This window comes from Talpa occidentalis, unplaced genomic scaffold (genome assembly GCF_014898055.3).
Source record: "Talpa occidentalis isolate TD23 unplaced genomic scaffold, MPIMG_talOcc4v2.1 talOcc4.5, whole genome shotgun sequence".
In the NCBI taxonomy this organism is placed as follows: Eukaryota; Metazoa; Chordata; class Mammalia; order Eulipotyphla; family Talpidae; genus Talpa; species Talpa occidentalis.
The window spans coordinates 118,360,587-118,382,806 of NW_023604861.1; the positions used below are offsets into that span (position 1 = coordinate 118,360,587).

Genomic DNA, 22,220 nt, shown 5'->3' on the forward strand with positions numbered 1-22,220 from the left:
TGCGGGCAGGTTCTCAAACCAGCGCTCAACCGCTGCGCCACCGGGGAGGCCTATTCAGTAGTTTTTTTGACTGTTCATTTTATTCACTGGTTTTCTTTTTTACCTTTGAAAATATATTTTGATTAACTGTTTATTTCTTGATATTTCTGGTCCTTTCTACTCAGAATTTTATTTCCTAAACTTTGATAACTTCTAAGGATGTCTTGGTATCCTCACAATTACTAATATATTTTTTTAAAGATTTATTGATTGATTGATTGATACAAGCACTGGGTATAGTCAGAAGCGTGAGAGAATTCACCATAGCCAGAGCGGGGAGCAGAGCAGGCAGAAGGACCGAAGTACACTGCTGAGGGGAGCAGCGGGCGGCAGGAGAGGTCTGCGCGCTATGTGGGACCCTCCTCCGGTGGCCGGGGAGCAGCCGGGGATCAAACCGGCGCCGCAAAGGCTGCGGGCAGCTTCGCAACCCAGCACTCAACCGCTGCGCCACCGGGGAGGCCCACAATTACTAATTTATTATTCACCCCACAAATACTTTTTGAGAGGTTGATCTATGTCAGCCACCATACAATGTACTGGGATACATATGTCTAGGAGAGGTGAAACCTCTTTCAGTACTAATTATTTACAGATAAGGTAAGTGCTAGAAATGGCTGCAGGGGATCATATAAAGGACAGCCTAAGATAATCCAGGCATTCAGAATATTTTCTCTGGAAAAAAAAAATTTAGGGCCTCCCTGGTGGCGCAAGTGGTTAAGCACCACACACTATGAGGCAATCCGCAGCCTCTGCAGTGTGAGTTCTACCGCTGCCGGCCTGGGGATCTGCCCACATGACGCATCAGACCTCTCCTGGCTAGCCTGCTGCTCCCCTCAGTGGTGTGCTTTGGTCAGTCTGCCTGTTCTGTTCCTCACTGTCTCTAGTGAGTCCTCTCACCTCCTGCATCTCTGGCCTGTACCCCAGCTCTTGTATGCATAAATAAATAAATAAATCTTAAAAAAAAAAGTTTAAGGTATGATCAGCAAGGTAAATAGAAGTTAGTTTGGAATCAAGAGTAACATCTTAGAGTAGATAACACAGTTTAGGGAAAAATATGTGAAAGGCCCTGAGAAGGGAAGAAGTGTGATACATTTAAGGATCTGCTTGGTCAATTGTGGTTAAGGCAGGGAGAGAAGAAGGTGAGGTGGGACCAAGAGTTACGAGATGAGTTTGGATAATCAGCTGGGTGACAGATCATGTAGACTTTTTAGGTATATTAAAATTTGGAACAAAGGAAAATAAAAACCAACTTTGGCCTATCCTAGAAGCAATGGGTAACCATTAGAGGAAGCTATTCCACAGGGTAGGAATAGGATCAAATTTGTCTTTTACATGTTTCATTCTTGCTTTATGGTGGAGAATGGACTCTACAGTGGAAGAGTTATGGTGATCTGGGAGAGAGTTGATAATGACTTCCTTTAAATTGGTAGCAATGAGAATTAGGAAAAATAGATGGGTTTGAGTGATATTTAAGAGGGAGATTCGATAGAATTTGTTGATTGATTGCCTTTGGGGAAAAGGGAGAAAAATGTGATAGGTTTCTAACTTAGGCATAGTAACATAATTTCCTCAGATTAGCATATTAGAGTAGGAGAAGAAATCTACTCTAATATATAGAAATTATTAATTCAGTTGTAGACATTTGCCTGGTTAGTTACATGGACCTAGAGCTCAAACAAGAGAAGTGTGGTGGAATGGTAAGTTTGGGTAGCATGAGCATTTAGATGGTAAATAATGACATAGGAGTAGATGAGATCACTAGGGAGAGGAGAGTGCTAAAATGGAAACTCAAAATATAAAACTTAGGCAAAGAAACTTAGTAAAAAAAAAAAACATGCAGAAGGAATCAGATTAAAGGAAAAATAGGGTTTGTGGTGGTCACAGAAGCAAGTGGAATAGAGGAGTTGTATCATATATTGTCAAGAGATAAAGTGAGCTAAGATGGAATATGAGCAGAAACTTCCTTCCAAAAGTTTGACTATAAAGGAAAGGACAGAGGACAAAATGTCAAGAAGGTGATGGGGTCAGGAAAAGATTGTTTTTCTCCTATAGCAGTGAGAAGTCAACATGTTTTAATGTTGATGAGATGGTGGAACCAGTACAGTAAGATAGTTAAAAGTGCAGGGCAGAGAAGGAATAATTAATCATCCAAGTTTTCTAATAGGAAAGAGTTTCCAGGGCATAAGTAAGGGGATATCTCTTTCAGTACAACATGAAGAAAGAAGGAGGAGATAAGTGTAGATACAGGTAGTCTTAGGGATTTGGTGGCTGGAAGTTAAGGGAATTATCTAATTACTTTTTTCTTAATCAAGTAAATGTAGGTGAGGGAGCAAAGAAGTGGTTCAGAAATTTGAGGAGACTGGGATGTGGGAGACTGAACTAACTAGAGATATATACATTTCTTTGGTAGCGCTGAGGGTACAGTAGAGTTCATTAACACTTTATAGCTATTATGTTATTTATGATGGTACCTCTCTACCTAGTTGTTGGGTTCTTTCTCTAGCACCTGTAAATAACTTAGGTGTAGGGGTTACACAGCAAAATGCTTTGATACACTTGTTGTTGGATTTTGGCCAAGAAGGTTTGTTTAAATGACAGCAGGATGAAGGAGATAAGGATATTAACAAGACAGTGCTGGAATGTTGGATTATTAAATCTCATTTGGATAATAGGAAAGATAGAGACAGGAGGAAGCTGACACAGAGAAAAAGAAAGGCACTACAGAGGTAACTATGAGAAGATTGTTGAGAGAGAGAGGGTTACCCGGATAAGTCGACGGAACTGACAAAGCCAAGATATTAGATAATATATCTATTGTGGTATAATTAGCTTTATTCAACAAGATTTGCTCCTGTTTTATCAAGACTGGGGTTACTGAATCAGTTCCAGACCATCAAGGAGTTTGAGTGTACCACAAGACAGAGGCCAGATGTACATGAAATATTTACAAAGTACAGCCACAAAGCAAATCATCAACTAACAGTATACACTAGATTGTATTTTGCAATATGTAGTATTATCTATCAAAAGCCATGCTCTGATGCTCAAACTCTGAGGACATAGATTGCATCTCTTAAGCAAGCTGAACTTGTTACATGATGCAAGCTTAGATAGGCAACTGACAAATGTGATGAAGACACAAACACATACTCCTCTAGTTATATGTTCTTATCTCCATATTTTCCTCCTTAAATATGATTATACTATGGAGATTGATCTTATGAATTGGAATACATTTAAGAGGATCTGTTGCATGAATTTCTTTATCACAGTAGAGGTTATCAGTAAGCCACAGGAACATACTGAGTTTCCTATGTTAACACAAGATAGTGTCCATACTGATTTCCTTAGAACAAGGATAATAGCTAATGTTTATTGAGCAATTACCATGTGTCAGACACTATTCTAAGCAAAATATTTTTTATTGACTTATTTCACTATATTCCTGTGAATTACTCTTTCCATTTTACCTGTGGGCAACCCAGGTACACAGAGGTTAAGTAACTTTTTTAAGATCACACAGGAGTAAAAGCCAGAGCTAGGAATTAAACCCATTCATTCTATCATTCAGGGCCTGAGCTGTTAATCACTATGCTCTGTTGCATCTTATATTTCATATATTAGAATATATACTATATCAATTCTTTCAGGAACTTTTGAGATTATAAAGGGATTCTATACCATAAGACCTCATTTTGCAATTCTTTCAGATGTTTATATTTTCTTGATTTTGGTTTTTTATTTTAATAAATACCTTTCTTTCTTTGGTTTCAATTCTTACTGTTTACTCTGCCCCCTAAATTTTCATTCACGACTTTTTTTTTTTTTTAAAGATTATTTATTTATACAAGCACTCGGTACAGTCAGAAGCATGGGAGGGTGAGAGAATTCACCAGAGCCAGAGTGGGGAGCAGAGCAGGCAGAAGGACTGAAGTACACTGCTGAGGGGAGCAGTGGGCAGCAGGAGAGGTCTGCACGCCATGCGGGACCCTCCTCCAGTGGCCAGGGAGCAGCCGGGGATCGAACCAGCGCCATAGAGGCCGCGGGCAGCTTCGCAACCCAGCGCTCAACCGCTGCGCCACCGGGGAGGCCCTCATTCATGATTTGTAATCTCAATGCACTTGAAAAATTTAGGTAACAAAGTCTAGTAGGATGGTATGTAAAATAAGATATGCAAAAGATCCTGGATTTTCATGTAAGTATATTATATGATCTTTAATGCCCAGATCTTGGGACAGTTGACTTGGCTACTAAAATAGTCTCTGTATATATTCATTGGCATTATTCTTTTGCAAAAAAAACCATTATTTGTCTATATTTTGAGCAACTGAGATTTTAAATGATGGGCCTCTTCACAAGTAAAGTTTTAATATATATCCTTTAAGCAAGTGAGATTATAGCTTTTATAAAAATTTGTCTAAAATCATTATGGCTTACAGGTTCATTTATGTAGTTCCCATCTATTACTTCGACGAGCAGCTGTAGCCTGTCTCAGGCAACTTGCACAGCGAGAAGCCGCTGAAGTATGTGAATATGCCATGAGCCTTGCGAAGAATTCAGGGGACAAAGAGACCAGTGGTGCTAGTAAGTTATGTTATCAGTCACTATTTCTTTAACATTTCAAATGAGTATTTCTTATTAAATAACATTTTTGCATTGAAACATGGTCTATTTTCTTATTCTTTTTAAAATAAAAACTAGTTGATTTTGATTTTTACTTTGTATTGATTAGTCTTTTTCCTGGTCTCTTATTTAGGTTTTCTAAATTCCTGCTATGAGTGAGACCATCTGGCATTTTTCTTTTTCTTTCTGACTTATTTCACTGAGCATGATTCCTTCTAGCTCACCAGAGACACACTTAAGGGGGGGCAGGGGCAGGAGGCGCGGGGAAAGGAAGAACTAGAGTCAAAATAAGGGGGGGGTGCAATTGTATGGGGAATATAGCCAAAATGAAAATGCATACATTGTGCAAAGATGAAAAAAGATGTAAGAATTATATAAAATAAAATATTTAAATAAAAAATAAATAAAAAATAAAATAAAAACTATTATCATTTCTAAAATACCAATGTAGTTTTCTTGATAATTTTGTATTTTAAAAAATTATAGCTTAAAAAAAATGAATACCACTTAGGATCTGAATATTTCTGCCATCCCTTGAGGTTGTTTTAACTATATAAGGGATAAATAATTCTGGGGATATTGCCTTGTATTACTAATAGACTTCTGAAAAGAGAAATGATCTATTTGGTGGGAACTTGAAATTTACCAGTCTTTTTTTCATAGAACTTTTCCTCTGAGAAGGTAAGTCCAAAGTAATCAGTGAAACTAGTTTTTAAGTGTAAATGTTTTAGTAGCAAAGGGTTTTAATTCATAGCTGGTCTCCAGGCATAGGTGGTTTGAGAACTTTTACAGAACTTAATTGAAGAAGATATTTATTTATAAGAGCTTTCTAGTGTATAGGAAGTTGCTTGGGTACTAATTAAGATACTAAAATTACTTCATTTTTAGATTATTAAGAACTCTGTTGACAAATATAATACTGTATTGTTGAATGTAAAATAAGTTTATTATAAAAGTCCAAAAGTAAAAATGATTGCTTTCTTGAGAGAAAACATAGCAGCAAAAGGTAACTAAAGAATTGTCCTGAATACATGTAAAATTTCAAAAAATGTACATGTTACTCATCATAGTCAAAATTGAAAAACAAATTAAGATAGGAGAAAGTATTTACAAAATATGTTTATTGGATTTACTAAAATGTGTATATTTATATTTTAACTTTTACACATTTACAAATTAGTGTGTTTGGGGTCCTAAGACCACCCCTAGGTTTGATCATTCACTAGGACACAGCGTATAGTCATGCTTACATCTCTGATTTATTATAGCCAAAGGATGTAAATTAAAAAAATTAAAAATCAGCAAAGGGAAAAGGCATATGGGGTGAAGTCTAGAACAAACCAGGCATACAAGTGTATAAGAATCTATGGAATCTGCTTAATAACCCAGGAAGGAACTGTGACAACACATATGAAATGTTGTCTACCAGGGACACTTGTTAGAGACTCAGCAATGAGGGTTTTTTTTTTTGAGGGCTGCTGGTTGAATAGGTATGGTTTGCCTAGAATTTACCAGAAGTTCACGCTGGGAGAAGAAAAACAGTTGTTCAGCATAAACTATATTGTTTCTGTAAGTGGTTTCAGCATAGTAAGCCAAAAGACTTTTCTCAGGAAATGGTGGGAAGCCTCATTCTTAAATGCTAGCCAGAGGCTAACCTAGTACCACTCCTTACTAAGAGATCTCATCCCCGCTGTGTTCCCTTTTCTCTGCATCTGTGGAACTCATTAGAGAGTGGGCTTCATAACATATGAAATACCTTTAACCTCCAGTGATTAAATAATTATAATGCAATTATAGGATAGCATTTTTTCTTCTGTAAGATACACCAAGATGAAAAACATTATAGCCAATGTGAGAAGAGGTATGATTGTAAGAGAAATTACTTGTACTTTGGGTATTGTGTAAAGTCGTTCAAATTTCCTGGAGGATTTTTGTCAGCATATCCCAAAGCTTTCAATGTACTTACCCTTTGACCATTCTTGTAGGAATTCATCCTCAATGACTAATCACTTAACAGTCTTAAATCAGTGGTTTACTATGTAGCCATGAAAATTCATGTTGCGGACATGTGAGTCCTGCTATCAGGAAATAATTACTCTATATTGCCTAATGAAAATTAGACCTCTGCTTATCTTTCCCTAGTATTATCATCCTTGGAACTTTTTCTTTAGACTTTTCTCACTGTGTTTGAATTCCCCTCACTGTAGCTATTTTCTGCAAACCTACCCTTTTTCTGTCTTTGAAGGATTACTTTTCAGCGTGCATCCCTCTCTCTCAGTCCCTGCAATGTTTAGAGCACCTTAGATTTTGGTCAACTTAATAGTATTTATTCTTAAGGCTGAAGTTGTACTATTACTGCTGATTAAAAGAATTAAAAAGATTTTCAGATAATGCAAGAAATTTATTTCTCTGTATTCCACATATAAGTTACACCATCTGGTATTCATATTTCTCCTTCTGTTTTATTTTGCTTAGCATTATCACTTCTAGTTCCAATCATTTTGCTGCAAATGACAAATTTATACATTTTTTTTTACAGTTGAGTAGTATTCCACTGTGTATTTATGATACATATTCCTAATCCACTTATCTATCTTTGGGCACTTGGATTGTTTCTGTAGCTTGGCTATTATAAATAGTGCTGCAATGAACGAAGACGTGCATACTCCCTTCTAATTAGTATTTTTGCATTCTCTCTCTCACGCTGTGTGTGTGTGTGTGTTTGTGTATTTAGGAGTGTAATGTTGGATCACATGGTAGATCTATATTTAATATTTTGAGAAGCCTTCACACTGTTATGTCAATACAAAAAAATTTAACTACTATTTCATAGCAATATTAGTTTTTGATTGTATGTTTCTTAGATGGGATTTTCCTAATTTTTAAATGACCTCTAGGTCAGTTAAACTAATCCATTAGGGTTTGTGTTCTGGCTTTACAGATCTATAAAAATATGAACTTTAAGACTGAGTAAATTTCAATTTGTGTTTCCAACAAATAGAGCAGTATTTTTTTCAGTCCACTGAATTAAATCTGTTTAGATATGTATCTCTTTCACACACTTCTTTCTTATTAGAATCAAATATACATTTATTGAGAATACCTTGGAGATTTGTTTAAAATACCTCCAAATAATGTCTTAAAAGTCAGGGTTTTACTTTTTTTGCCAGATTAAGGTGTCATCCTTAAGAAAGGTAAACTGGAGACCATAGTTAAATTGAAAGCAAACATTGTTTAAAAGTGAACAATGATGTAAAAAATATATAAATATAAAGAAAATTTAAAAAAAATTAGGGCCTCTCTGGTGGTGCAGCAGTTGAGTGCTGGGCTGCGAAGCCGCCCGCAGCCTCTGCAGTGCCGGTTCGATCCCCTGCTGCAGGCAGGGTCCCACACGGCGCATAGACCTCTCCTGCCGCACCTGCTGCTCCTCTCTGCAGTGTGCTTCATCGGTCTGCCTGTTGTGCTTCCCACTCTGGTTCTGGTGAATTCTCTCACCCTCCTGCGCTTCTGACTGTACCCAGTGCTTGTATAAATAAATAAATCTTTTCTAAAAAAATTAAAAAAGAAAAAAATAAATTGAATGTCTAGCTAGCTTGCCTTATTGATACTGTGAATTTACAATTAGCTTTGGTCTTTAACATAGTTGTTACCTATGATTTACAACAAAATTCTATACTTTATTTGTAATAATTGCTTTTCAGATGTCAATCCTTTTGCACCTGGAGTGAGTTCTCGAAGTGATATCCATTGCCGACACCAAGGTGTTAATATAACAGAAACTGGTCTAGAGGGACTTCTTTTTGGAATGCTAGACCGGGAGACAGATAGAAAATTATGTTCTGATATTCATGATACTTTGGGACATATGCTTTCATCACTGGCTGTAGAAAAACTTTCCCATTGGCTAATGCTTTGTAAAGATGTCCTGGCAGCTTCTAGTGGTATGTATTTTAATATATAAAACATGTTCTTAAAATAATGAAAATTGTTTTACTTTGGATGTATCCATACATACATACGTACATATGTAGATGTATATACATTTGAGCTTACATTTAAAAATATTTTTTAAATTATAAATACTTGTAAAAATGTTGAAGTTTAAATTATGTTATAAACTAATGACCTTTGTTTATTTTTTGGAAAGTGACTCTGAAAGCTAAATTTTCATATATAAAAGTTCCAAGTTACTTCGGTAGTTCAACATAGTATATAAAACTAGTGAAATATGTGAAATTTTTTAATGTTATTCTTGGTTTTTGATTGTTTAAAAAAATGTTTGCAGATTCTATTGTCAAAGAAGTGAGGATTTAGTCTTTTCTTATTAGAAATATTCTAACATTAATGCTATTTCTAAAACATCATTTTTCCTGTATGTGAGAGATTATAATAAGCTTTTATTTTTGTTATAGATATGAGTACTGCAACTCCCTTAAGTGGTGGAAAAGATGAAGAATCTGAAAAGAAAGATGAGATGGATGATGATACCATGTTTACTACACTAGGCGAAGATGATAAATCAAAACCCTTTGTGGCACCTCGCTGGGCCACTCGGGTATTTGCTGCTGATTGCTTGTGTCGAATCATCAATTTGTGTGAGAATGCAGACCAGGCTCACTTTGATCTTGCCATGGCACGTTCTGCTAAACTACGAAACCCTACAAGTAAATTTAATATCAGTACTGGTTTTCCCTGAAGTATTTCTTTAGGTTTAAAATATTTTTTGTTTTGTAATGTGCTTTCAACTGCCTTTTACTTACTGTGTGCTTCTGTCCCTTTTACCTTTTTTTTTTTTGTCCTTTATACATATTGTTTATTTTCTCATTCACGTTTGGAAGATAAATTGAAGAAACGTGTGTGTGTGCGTGTGTGTGTGTACATGTATCAGAATCATTTGCCCTGAGGATAATGATGGAAGTAACTTGTGTTTCCTTAGTACATTGCCTTAGTTTTAACACTGCAGTGTAAAAGAGATGGCAAAATTTTAATGTGCAGAAACGAAGTAAATTCTGCATGAAGTGTTCTGCATGAAGAATATCAGAATTCATGACTGCCATAATAGATTGCAAACATGCCATTAGGCATTTTTGGAAAAGTGGAAATTATTTATTGTTGAAATGCCTCATTATTTTTGTTATTGTTGTTATTTTTTTATCTTTTGTAAGCTTATATATCACATATCCCCTGGATCAAATATTAGGGAATTTAGAAAGGTATTATCAGGTTCAATATCTTCATTTTACAATTGAAGAGACTGAGAAGCTGAGGGAGATGATAGTGTAACAGACTCCCAATTTAGACTTTGTTGTCTCTATCTCCCTGTCAACTTTAAATATCTAAAGACGGCCTCCCTGGTGGCACAGCGGTTGAGCGCTGGGTTGCGAAGCTGCCCGCAGCCTCTGTGGCGCCGGTTCAATCCCCGGCTGCTCCCCAGCCACCGGAGGAGGGTCCCACATGGCGCGCAGACCTCTCCTGCCGCCCGCTGCTCCCCTCAGCAGTGTACTTCGGTCCTTCTGCCTGCTCTGCTCCCTGCTCTGGCTCTGGTGAATTCTCTCACCCTCCCGCACTTCTGACTCTACCCAGTGCATGTATAAACAAACAAACAAACAAATAAATAAAATATGCCTCTATAAAAAAAAAATAAATATCTAAAGACAAATTTTATTTACTAATAATGAAGTGTATACATTTAAAATAGCCATTTGGTTTACTCTTTTGTATATAAGAAACAGCAGAGCTCACCATTGGGTTAAAAAATAAAAAGTAAAACAGTGGTTTTACACATTTATGTGTGAATAAAACACATTTATGAAGTGTGACTCTGAACATAGTATCCCAGCTAAGCCCATATGTCATGAACATAGTGTCTTCTTTTGTCATGAGTCATCAAATATTTACTGAATTCTCTTTTTTGCTATGCATTGGGGATACAATGAAAAACATGGTCCTTGTCTTAGAAGAGCTTCTAATTCAGAAGGCAGAGAGAGACAGACTTACCACTCAAATAATCATATATCCCAATAATAGTGTGATAGAGTGCTTTGGGAACATAAAAAATAGTATTCATTTCCTGAAAAGCCAGGGAAGATAAGATCTTACAGAAGAGGTAATTTTGAAACTAGATTTTAAAGATAAGAAATAGTTTCTAGGTAGTAGAGACTGGTTGAATGAGTTTTTCATTGTGGCTATAAGAAATGATCATAAACTTAGTAGTTTAAAACAACACAAATTTATTGACTTACAGCTCTGTAGGTTAGAAAGTCCAACATGAGTCTCATCAAGCTAAACTCAAGGTGTTGGCAGTGCTGCCTTGTTTTCTGGAGGCTCTGGGTGAGTCCATTTTCTTCCCCAGCTTCTAGTGGTTGCCTGCATTGCTTGGCTTGTGGCCTTTTCTTCAAAGTCAGCACCGTTGAATCCATCTGTGAATCTTTGTCTTTAGTCATACCATTTTTTTTTTTTTGTGACTAAATCCAGGAAAGTTTCTGTTCTTTGACGGAGTCATATAATTAGATTGGAAAATTTAGTATCTCCACATTTTGGGCATCCATAACCTTTTGCCATGTAAGTTAACATAATCACAGATTCTGGTGGTTATAGCAGATATGCATATTTGGGCACCATTATTCTGCCTGCCACACTGGTTTGTAGAGGGAGTTAGAAAATTTGTACAGGTATGAAAGGGTGTGAGCATAGTATATTTAAGTAATATGTATATGTATTATGTATTCTTTGTACAAATATTCTTTGTGTTTCTTAATTGTTTGTGTCATTATTATATCTTGTCCTTTCTCAGAGATGCTGGACATTGCAAATTTTTTATTAGTGCTCAATTTTTTTTTTGAAATAGTGTTGACTTTGTCCTGGGTTTCAGTTAAAGTGCTTGGTATCTCTTGAATTCTTTCCAGACTTACTTTTTAAGCAGACTGTGCTCTAAGGACAAAGGAGAAAGACCTCTCTTTTATATAGCTTTTAAAGGTCTTTTCCAGAGCAAGTCTACGATAGCACATAGACCAAATCCAGTGTAGGATGTTTTCATAAGTAAAGTTTTACTAGAGCGCAGCATACACTTTTGTATACATATTGTCTATGACTACCTTCAGACTACAACAGCAGAGTTAAGTAGTTGCACTAGAAATTATGTGGCCGGCAAAGCCAAATGTATCTACTATTTTTTGCAAAAAAAAAATTTCCAATCCCTATTCTACAGGAATTACATACTCACTTGGTTAATGTTTTAGTAATGTGTTATTTTTTTTTTTTTTTTTTTTTTTTTAAGATTTATTTTTATTTATTTATACAAGCACTGGGAACAGTCAGAAGCGCGGGAGGGTGAGAGAATTCACCAGAGCCAGAGCGGGGAACAGAACAGGCAGACCGATGAAATACACTGAGGGGAACAGCGGGCACGACAGGAGAGGTCTGCGCGCCACATGGGACTCTCCTCCGGTGGCCGGGGAGCAGCCTGGGATCGAACCGGCATTGCAGAGGCTGCAGGCAGCTTCGCAACCCAGCGCTCAACCTCTGCACCACCGGGGAGGCCCAGTAATGTGTTATTTTGCTTCAAATTTCTTTGTATATTTTATGGTGTCTTCTCTGTTGTGTGAAGGATTACCGATGTTCTTGAAAGATTATGATGTGGAAATGTTTCTGAAAGAGTGTCTCTGTTATTTTTACACACAGTAAATATGTGAATTCAAACTGGGATTTTTTTTAAAGATGTATTTATTTATGCATACAAGAACTGGGGTAAAGACCAGAGGTGTAGCGGGGGCGGGGGTGGGGTGGTGAGAGGAGTCCCCAGGGACAGAATGGGGAATAGAACAAGCGGACTGACTGACTGAAATACACCTACCGAGGGGAGGAGCGGGCAAGTCAAGAGAGGTCTGCTGTGCCATGTGGATAGCTCCCTGGCTGGGGATCGAGCTCATGCTGCAGTGGCTGTAAGTTGTGTCTTAATGCCTTGCACCAGCAGGGAGGCCCCCAAAGTGGGATTTTTTAAAATGTGTTTCATGTCATGTTTTTGTTATTGCATTTATCTTTAGAACAGTTTTCTCTTTGCCTCTATTTTTTATTTTTAGATGACCTCTTGGTACTTCATCTCTCTGACCTGATTCGAATGGCATTCATGGCTGCAACTGATCATAGTAACCAGCTGCGGATGGCTGGGCTCCAAGCACTTGAAGACATTATCAAGAAGTTTGCGTCTGTGCCTGAGCCAGAATTCCCAGGTCATGTGATTCTGGAGCAGTATCAAGCTAATGTGAGATAATTATATAAAACCTTAAAATTGATCTTTGAATGATTATTTAAAAAGTAAAGATTTCCTAGAGAAATGTATTTGGAAATATTACCTATTTATTAACACAAACTGCATATCTTTACTCCCATTGCTTGTTACATGGTTTGAATCACCCCACAGCTGAAGGAACAATAGTATAAAACGTCACTATTTTTTTTTTAAGTTAAGTCTTTTTTTTTTTTTAAAGATTTATTTTTATTTTATTTATACAAGCACTGGGTACAGTCAGAAGCACGGGAGGGCGAGAGAATTCACCAGAGCCAGAGAGGGGAACAGAGCAGGCAGAAGGACCGAAGTACACTGCTGAGGGGAGCAGCGGGCGGCAGGAGAGGTCTGCGTGCCATGTGGGACCCTCCTCCCGTGGCCGGGGAGCAGCCGGGGATCGAACCGGTGCTGCAGAGGCTGCGGGCAGCTTCGCAACCCAGCGCTCAACCGCTGCGCCACCGGGGAGGCCCAAAACGTCACTATTTTTAAGTCATGATAGCATATTAGTGATAAAGCTAGAATAGTGTTTCCAGTCTAGTTTTCCAGTCTTGTGTTTAGATATTTAGTCAAGCCACTTTAAAGATAAAAAGGACAGAGAATATTGTAGATTTACTGCCTTTATATTTATTTTTTATTTATTAATTTTTTTAAAGATTTATTTATTTGTGCATACAAGAGCTGGGGTACAGGCCAGAGATGTGGGGGGGCAGCGGGTGGTATGTGAGAGGATTCACCAGAGACAGAGTGGGGAACAGAATAGGCAGATTGACCGAAGCACACTGCTGAGGGGAGCAGCAGGTGAGTCAGGAGAGGTCTGCTGTGACATGTGGGTTGCTCCCTGGGTGGCCGGGGATTGAACTCGTGCTACAGAGGCTGCGGATTGCTTCGTAGTGCGGTGCTTAACCCCTTGCACCACCAGGGAGGCCCACTGCCTTTAATTTAAATGTCAAGAACTGACAAGCAATTTTAAAAATTAAAAAGCAATTGTACCTTGTGGACTGAAGGATAAATTAATAACATAATATTATTGAAAGAAAGATACTTTAAAAGACTTTATTTCATTCTAAATGGACTCACTTGTTTCTCCTGAGATTTACATGCTTTACTCATATTCTTCAAATGAGGCACAATAGATGTAATCGTAATAATGGTGATTTATGTAAGGGAAAGAATAAACTTTTTTTCTAACCATGATTATATCAAAATACTGACTCCAGAGATACCCCTATGTTAATCCTAAATAAAATGAAAAGTTATGGGGCCTCCCTGGTGGGGCAAGGGGTTAAGACACAACCTATGAAGCTATCTGCAGCTTCTGTAGCACGAGTTCGATCTCTGGCCAGCCAGGGAGCAACCCACATGGCGCAGCAGACCTCTCCTGACTTGCCCGCTGCTCCCCTCAGCAGTGTGCTTCAGTAGATCTGCCTGTTCTGTTCCCCACTCTGTCTCTGGTGAATCCTCTCACCGCCCCCAACACTTCTGGCCTGTACCCTAGCTCTTACATGCATAAATAAGTAAATATTAAAAAAAAAGTTATGAATAATATGTAATCCATTGTTTTTCCATGTTAAGTACACGTGAAGAACTTACAGTTTCTAACCCACTGGCTATAGAAAACCTATGTATCATTCTTTAGTCCCAAATGCCCAACCTGCTAATGAAGGTCTTTTTTTCTTTCTTTTTTTTTTTTTTTTTTACTTTTTATATAGAAATAATTTCAACCTTACAAAAAACTTGCAAGATGAGTACAAGAAGCTTTTGTATTTGCTTGTATTGTCCAATTGTTAACTTTGTGTCATTTCCCTTGATGTTGAATCTCTCTTTCTGCTAACACACAAGTACACACACATACTTTTATTCTCAACCATCTAAAATTAAAGTATTTAAATCATGTGCCTTTAGTCTGTATTTCCAAAGGACAATCAGTAACATTGTGTTAGTTAACTGCATAACTGTTATTTACTGAAAAACAATATTAATGGACTACTTTTATGTGATCAATTATATTCCAGTTTTATCAGTTGGCCCAATCTCTTTTATAGTATTTTTCCTTATACAGGACCTAATGCCAAGTCTGTGATGAATTGACTTTTGTGATACCAATACTGCAGTTTGTTGCTGTGTGTCCTTAGTCACAGAGAGGGACTTTTGCTTCATTTCCAAATAGCTGCTGATATGCATTAGCAAGTGGAGCTCTAGTGTTAGGGAAGAAAGCTCAAAATAGGGTTGATACATCTAATTCCTATCCAACTTACTTGTATAAGTCTAATATCTCTAAGAATTAATGGCTATTATTTTATTAAAACTAAAGCTCATATCCCTTAGTTTATTACTATAGCAACAACATATAAATTGATATTTCTTGGCAACCCTCCTTAAGTATCTCTTCTTAAAATAAATGAAGTGTCTCTGTTGAGGTGAAATAATCTCTAAGGACTTTTAGTGACTGTGTGAATTTTTAGTACTAAGTATTTAAAAGAATTGATCCAGGTGAATGAGATTCACTCTTTAGGTAAATACTAATAAAAATATGTTCAGGAAAATTTAGACAGAAAAAAACTCCTTTTTTGTTATCTGAGAGCATGCAACTATCAGAAAATGTACTTACTAAACAAAAACAAAGGAAAAAGAAACAAATTTAATTGTATCTATTTGGTATTGCATTCATATAGATTTGCTAATGATAACTTCCTGGACAGTAAAAGAAAAATGTTTGAGTTTATTGTAGCTGAAAAGAGATAAGGCAGCTGTAATAAAATGGAACAGAACAAAGATGTCTTTTATGTATTTTCATATCCAAGGACACAAGAGGCCTTGAGCTTACTACTTATCTTTAAAAGTAAAATGCTTGTATTTGTTTTTGTAGGTGGGAGCTGCTCTAAGACCAGCCTTTTCACAAGACACTCCATCAGACATAATAGCAAAAGCATGTCAGGTAAGAAAAAAATGGGGTTTTCTATAGTTATCATCTATACATTCATAGATATCTTAGAATTTCACTTCTAAGAAGAAAAATTAAATTTCTTTTTTTCTTGGAAATACAGCAGTGACATTTTCATTTTTTATTCTGTATGAAATGAATACAGAATATTCATTTTTGGTCGTAGCTGAGGACATGACTTTGGGGCATATAGTTCTTATCTCCAGAAGTGAGCAGAGATGAAAATTATAATTGAAACTAAAATAAAAGATTGAAAAATTTAGAGTAATTAAAGAATGTATAGTAATGATAATTAGGTAATAAAAGATTTTTTTGCTACAAGTTATAATATTTCTACAAGTTTCTGGGCATTAAATTATCCTAAAATGAATTTCAAAATAGACATTTCATTGCAAAGCTAATCCGAGAGGAAATTCTCGTATCTGAAGAGAGTCACTAAAGCACATGTGTTCTTACACCTTTAATAAGTTCCTCTTTTTCCTGCTTCATCCTGAAAAAAAGGATTCATGCATTAAACTCTATTCAGAAAATCACATTCTTTATCTGCTTTCTTTTTTTTTAAAATATTTATTTATCTATACAAGCATTGGGTACAGTCAGAAGTGCGGGAGGGTGAGAGAATTCGCCAGGGCCAGAGCGGGATACAGAACAGGCAGACTGACGAAATACACTGCTGAGGGGAGCACTGGGCATGGCCGGAGAGGTCTGCCTCACCATGTGGGACCCTCGCCAGCTGCTGGGGATCCAACCAGTGTTGCAGAGGCTGCGGGCAGCTTCACAGCCCAGCGCTCAACCGCTGCGCCACCAGGGGAGGCCCCTTTATCGATTTCTTAAGAATAGAAGAGAAACAACATTTTCTGAACTACAGACTGAACTACAGACTGGGGGGTTGTCATTTTTACTTGGAATATAATCAAGCTACCTACCTGTCACCTCTTTGCAGAGAATGTTCTGACAGTTTTGACGTCTGACGTTGTTCTCTCTGTGTCTGAATAGGAGTGTCTCTTTTTTTCACTGTTAAAATTAATTTCTCTGAAGCAGATTTCAGAGAAATGAACTCCCACCAGTAGCAGACAGAAGAGGGAGCCATGTTTAAGGAAGAGGTCTGTGGATCATGGTACTTTAGAGTTAACATGAGTCATTTGTGCTGGGATGCCAACTTATAGACATTAGAAATATATTCCTGTATAAATGAGTGTTTTGTGTTGATGTTTTAGAGCATAGAATTTAAGCTGATAAACCTTCTGCAGAACTCCTGATTATTAGAATTTCATCTTGTGAAAGAGAAGTGTGAAAATTTCTTATTATTGGATTTGCCTTCAACTTTTTATTTCTGTTTGACCCTATCTACTTTTTTTTGAAAGAAACATCTGCCTTTCTAGTGGCAGACAAATTCTTGACCTGTTGTCCTTCTGTTTCCTAGGAGGAAAAGTGGTTTTGAAAAAGGCAGAACAGTGGATTGCAAGTTCCTTTCCTTAAGGGAAAGTAGGAAGTTAGCTTTGGACAGATCATGAAACATGGCTTCCCAGCTTGTTTACTAGAATAAACATCCTACTAAGCCTGAAAATAAGGGTAATTCTTAGACTTTATAAGAAGACCCTCAAATGTAACACACTTGAAGATGGTGGTTAATCAAAAATTACTTAAAGTAAGCTCACAAGCACAAGCATACATATATTCTAAATATTTTATTTCAACTTAAAATTTACAAATGTGTATTCATTCACCACTCTTTTCATGTAAGGCCCTCGTCTGTCTCTGAATATTATTTTGCTGACTCAGTGCTGCTTTATCTTTCTACATATACCAAACTCATAATGCAATTTCTAGTCATGTTCCTTAAAGTAGAGACAGTATTTAGGTTTTTACAAAGCAAGCTTTGTTTCAAATCCTCAGTTTTTATAATTTTCCCAAATTTTTAGCCATATTTCTGGTAAATTTCACAGACATATTTGTCAAATCTCTCTAACACATTTAGTTTCCCTAGGAATAACACGTCTTTGTTTTCACTGTCATGTCTCTTTTACTTAATAATTATTGTAGGGCCTCCCAGTGGTGCAGCGGTTGAGCGCTGGGTAGCGAAGCTGCCCGCAGCCTCTGCGGTGCCGGTTCGATCCCCGGCTGCTCCCCGGCCACCAGGGGAGGGTACCGCATGGCACGCAGACCTCTCCTGCCGCCCGCTGCTCCCCTCAGCAGTGTACTTTGGTCCTTCTGCCTGCTCTGCTCCCCGCTCTGGCTCTGGTGAATTCTCTCACCCTCCCGCACTTCTGACTGTACCCAGTGCATGTATAAACAAAACAAACAAATAAATAAATAAATAAATAAAAATAATTATTGTATCTTCAACATTGTTTTGACTGGCATTTTGCCATCCATATGATAACAAGTTTTTAAATCTACTATTAATTTGTATCAAACTTACTTTTTAGTTCTTTGAGAATAAGATTATAGGAGAATAAAGTAGTACACATAAGTATTCTCAACTATTTAAGAGTTTTAAAATTAGGAACACAATCCATTAACTATGATTCAGTATCCAAAAGCTCTGAATAGTGGTGGTGGTAGAGTGGTGAGCATTGCTGCCTGCAAATGCTCTGAATAACTTTTTCATATCCAAATGCTCTGTAAAAGCTTTTTCATCACTTATTTGGTAGCAGACCTGAGCTGATGATACTCATTGTCCCTGATATGAAGCTGATTGAGACTACAGTATTGATTAATCTAACATTACTTTAGTTATCACCTTTGTGTGGATACCCAGGTCTACATGGTTATCTTTGACCCTGCTTCTGAAATCCAGACCTGTTTCCAACTGCCTGCTGACTATCTTTCTATGAGTCTCTTACTGGTACTTTGAACGCAGCATGTCAAAATGTTCCTAATCAAAATCATATTCTCTAAGTTTTTACCTCCAATAAACTTTCCTATTTTTTTATGTTACCTCTCTTAAGCAGTAGTGACACATTCTTTCCATTACCCTAGTTAGAAGCTCTGGCAATTAAATTTAGGCAGTCTTTGATTCCTCATGTTTTTTCATGTTCCTGCCCTCCCACCAAAATGTTTAATAGTTCCAAATTCTGTGATTTGTACCTTCAAGTCACTCTCAGATGCCTTTCCTTTTTCATTCTATTCCCAGTTTGATCCGTGTCATCTCTGATGTATATTAGTCACTTAGCTGAACATATTGCTTACTGTCTCAACACATCCTTTCCTACACATAAGTACTGGAGCAATTTTCTTAAAGCACAATCTAATAATATCCTCCTGCCCAGGAACCTTAGAAACTCATGATTATCTATGGAACAAAGTCTTTTTTTTTTTTGACTATTACAGAAGTTTATTTAACAAAAAAGTTCAGTAAGAAAATGTACACAACCCAGTTTTTATTATCATAGTAAAAAGATGCTGTGGAAGGGGACATGGGGAAGCAACTGATTTCTCTAACAAACACAGCCAATGCTTATACTCATTCCAAGACTTCTAACATAATGATAGTATTTCCTCATATTACCACCATTCCACTATTGTTCTGTTGCCCACTAGTTGCCATCTTCACACACTCATCTATCACAAGATTCCTAAATGGATCAAATCCCTGGAGTATTCCTTGGCCATGTCTGCCACCATTTAATTTCTTTTTTCTTTTTTTTTTTTTAAAGATTTATTTATTTATTTGTTGTTTATGTATTTATTTATTATTTATACAAGCACTGGGTACAGTCAGAAGCATGGGAGGGTGAGAGAATTCACCAGAGCCAGAGCAGGAAGCAGAGCAGGCAGAAGGACCGAAGCACACTGCTGAGGGGAGCAGTGGGCGGCAAGAGAGGTCTGCGCGCCATGTGGGACCCTCCTCCCATGGCCGGGGAGCAGCCGGGGATCGAACCGGCGCTGCAGAGGCTGCGGGCAGCTTCGCAACCCAGCGCTCAACCGCTGTGCTCCCAGGGAGGCCCAGCCACCATTTAATTTCAATGATAACTTTTTATCCATAAATTTTTTCAACTCAGGAGGGTGAGCTTTGCTCATGGTGTCTACTCCCCAGGCTCAAAGATGCCTCCACACGAAATCTGTGGCTTCCGTCCCACTCCCACGGTAGGCCCGCTATCTTATGGAACAAAGTCTTAATTCAGGGCAGATGGAATTTAATTTGTACTTTCCAATTACATGATCCCAATTAACTTTCCTAATCTCATCTCTTCCCTTATGTAACTCCCCTATACCTAGACATACACACCTTCCTGTGTGAGCACGTCCATTTCTCCCACTAGGATTGATCTCTTCTTTGTTTTCAAGCATAGTATTGCAGTTATAAGACATTCTCATCTGTTGACTCTATTTTTTTTTACTTGAGGACAGCATCTAATAGAGGCTATGTTTTCCCTTTCCTTTTTTCTTTTCAAATCTTTTCTACAGAACCCAGAATAACCCTTTGCCTATAATAAGCTGAGATGTTGTCGAAAACTTTTCGTGACAGAACTGATTTAGGTAGAAGACTTATTCTGTTAAAATTTTTATCAAGGGCCTCCTGGTGGCACAGGGGTTAAGCACTGCACTGTGTAGCAATCCACAGCCACTGCAGCGTGAGTTTGATCCCCGGCTGGCCAGGGAGCAACCCACATGGTGCATCAGACCTCTCCTGACTCACCCGTTGCTCCCCTCAGCAGTGTATTTCAGTTGGTCAGCCTGTTCTGTTCCCGCTCTGTCTCTGGTGAATTCTCTCACCTCCATGCATCTCTGGCCTGTACCCCAGCTCTTGTATGCATAAATAAATAAATCTTTAAAAAAATAAATAAAATAAAATTTTTATCAAATTAGATAATGGAGACATGTAAGTAAATATTGTTTCATTTTCCGTATAGGAGTACAATAAATTCTATACTTGTTGATTTGTTATAAAAAATATATATTAAAGCATAGCATTGGCAGTTTTTTGTTTTGTTAATTAGTTTTGATTTGTGTTTCTTTCCCACAGGGGAAAAAATTGTATTTACTCTTATATATTGTGTTATTTTTTTATACAAAATTTGTTAAATTTTCTTTGGCTAGGTCTGTAGTACATGGATTGGAAGTGGAGTTGTCAGTGATCTCAATGATCTCCGGCGAGTGCACAATCTGCTTGTTTCTTCTTTGGACAAAGTGCAGGCTGGAAAAGGATCTTCCAGCCAGTTATACCGAGAGAGCGCCACCACCATGGAAAAGCTAGCTGTTCTTAAAGCATGGGCAGAGGTAACCATGGCCTCTTGCTTTTGAGCTTTTTCTCCATGAAAAAATATTTCCCTAATCCTCTTACCTTCTATTCCAAAATTTTTGCTGTTTTGAAACAGATTTTTCTTATGGGGATACTTTTTAAAAATTGGTTACTTGTTCTTACTGAAATACATATAAATTTATATCTCGAAAGAAGTCTTATTAAATCCTTGAAATTGGGCCTCCCCGGTGGCGCAGCGGTTGAGCGCTGGGTTGCGAAGCTGCCCACGGCTTCTGTGGCGCCAGTTCGATCCCCGGCTGCTCCCCGGCCACCGGAGGAGGGTCCCACATGGCGCGCAGACCTCTCCTGCCGCCCGCTGCTCCCCCCAGCAGTGTACTTTGGTCCTTCTGCCTGCTCTGCTCCCCGCTCTGGCTCTGGTGAATTCTCTCGCCCTCCCGTGCTTCTGACTGTACCCAGTGCATGTATAAACAAAAAACAAACAAACAAGTAAATAAATGAATAAAATACGTGCCTCTAAAAAAAAAAAAAAAAAAAAATCCTTGAAATTATATTTTTAATCAGTTTTTTTTTTTTTTTACTTTTGTATTGAGGAATGGCTCTCCTTATAGAAAAATTAGGCAGGAGAAAACTACAAATATAAATGATAGCAAATATTTTATGCCAAGAACCCTTTATTTAATTAAATTTTAGGAAACCTACACTATTCATTGATACCAAAGCTATAAGGTTTTTGTTTGTTTTGTTTTTTAATAGCTGATCTTACCTTTTTTGTTTTTAAAAAATAATTATATTCTTTTACATCTACTTTTTAAAATTCTTTCTGCCAATTTCTTCAGATTCTTATCATTTGCCCTCAGGTATTTCAAGATACTCTCTATTGCTATCTCTGTTGCTCCGGCTTCTCACTTTACCTGACCACACATTGGGCAGTGCCCTCTGGAAGCCTGCAGAATTCAGACGATATAGCTTAGACGAGAAAGCTGGGCTTTTTGTTTGTTTATATTCATGGGAGAAAAAGCAGAAATATGTAGAGCTCAATAAGATGTCATGGGAATTAGTGTTTTTGGTTTTTTAGACTATAGATATGTCTATGTGATATGTCTTTCGCATAGAATATTGCTAAATTT

At 37.4% G+C, this 22,220-nt stretch overlaps 2 protein-coding genes across 4 annotated transcripts in view; one reads left to right on the forward strand and one right to left on the reverse strand.

The window, feature by feature from the left end:
* HEATR5B (HEAT repeat containing 5B) overlaps positions 1–22,220 on the forward strand; it is a 73,600-nt gene that overhangs the window by 30,870 nt on the left and 20,510 nt on the right. For all 3 annotated transcript variants that reach the window (XM_037528227.2, XM_037528228.2, XM_054701208.1), the window contains exons 22-27: positions 4,479–4,623; positions 8,364–8,603; positions 9,075–9,326; positions 12,741–12,922; positions 15,813–15,881; positions 20,931–21,110. In XM_037528227.2, coding sequence (XP_037384124.1) covers positions 4,479–4,623; positions 8,364–8,603; positions 9,075–9,326; positions 12,741–12,922; positions 15,813–15,881; positions 20,931–21,110 — 1,068 coding nt within the window. The remainder of the gene's footprint in view (positions 1–4,478; positions 4,624–8,363; positions 8,604–9,074; positions 9,327–12,740; positions 12,923–15,812; positions 15,882–20,930; positions 21,111–22,220) is intronic.
* On the reverse strand, positions 19,390–19,910 carry LOC119259399 (small nuclear ribonucleoprotein G-like). The gene is made up of 2 exons (XM_037528229.2): positions 19,816–19,910; positions 19,390–19,504 (listed from the first exon to the last, which is right to left on the reverse strand). Exons 1-2 carry the CDS (start codon positions 19,908–19,910, stop codon positions 19,390–19,392), a joined length of 210 nt encoding a protein of 69 aa, XP_037384126.1.

Excerpts from the sequence above, each read along its gene's own strand:
- LOC119259399 (XM_037528229.2), bottom strand. The coding sequence starts at position 19,910 with ATGAGCAAAGCTCACCCTCCTGAGTTGAAAAAATTTATGGATAAAAAG. Across the intron at positions 19,505-19,815 it reads GCCTCCCTGGGAGCACAGCG|ACATGGCCAAGGAATACTCC; the intron begins GTTGAGCGCTGG and ends AAATGGTGGCAG.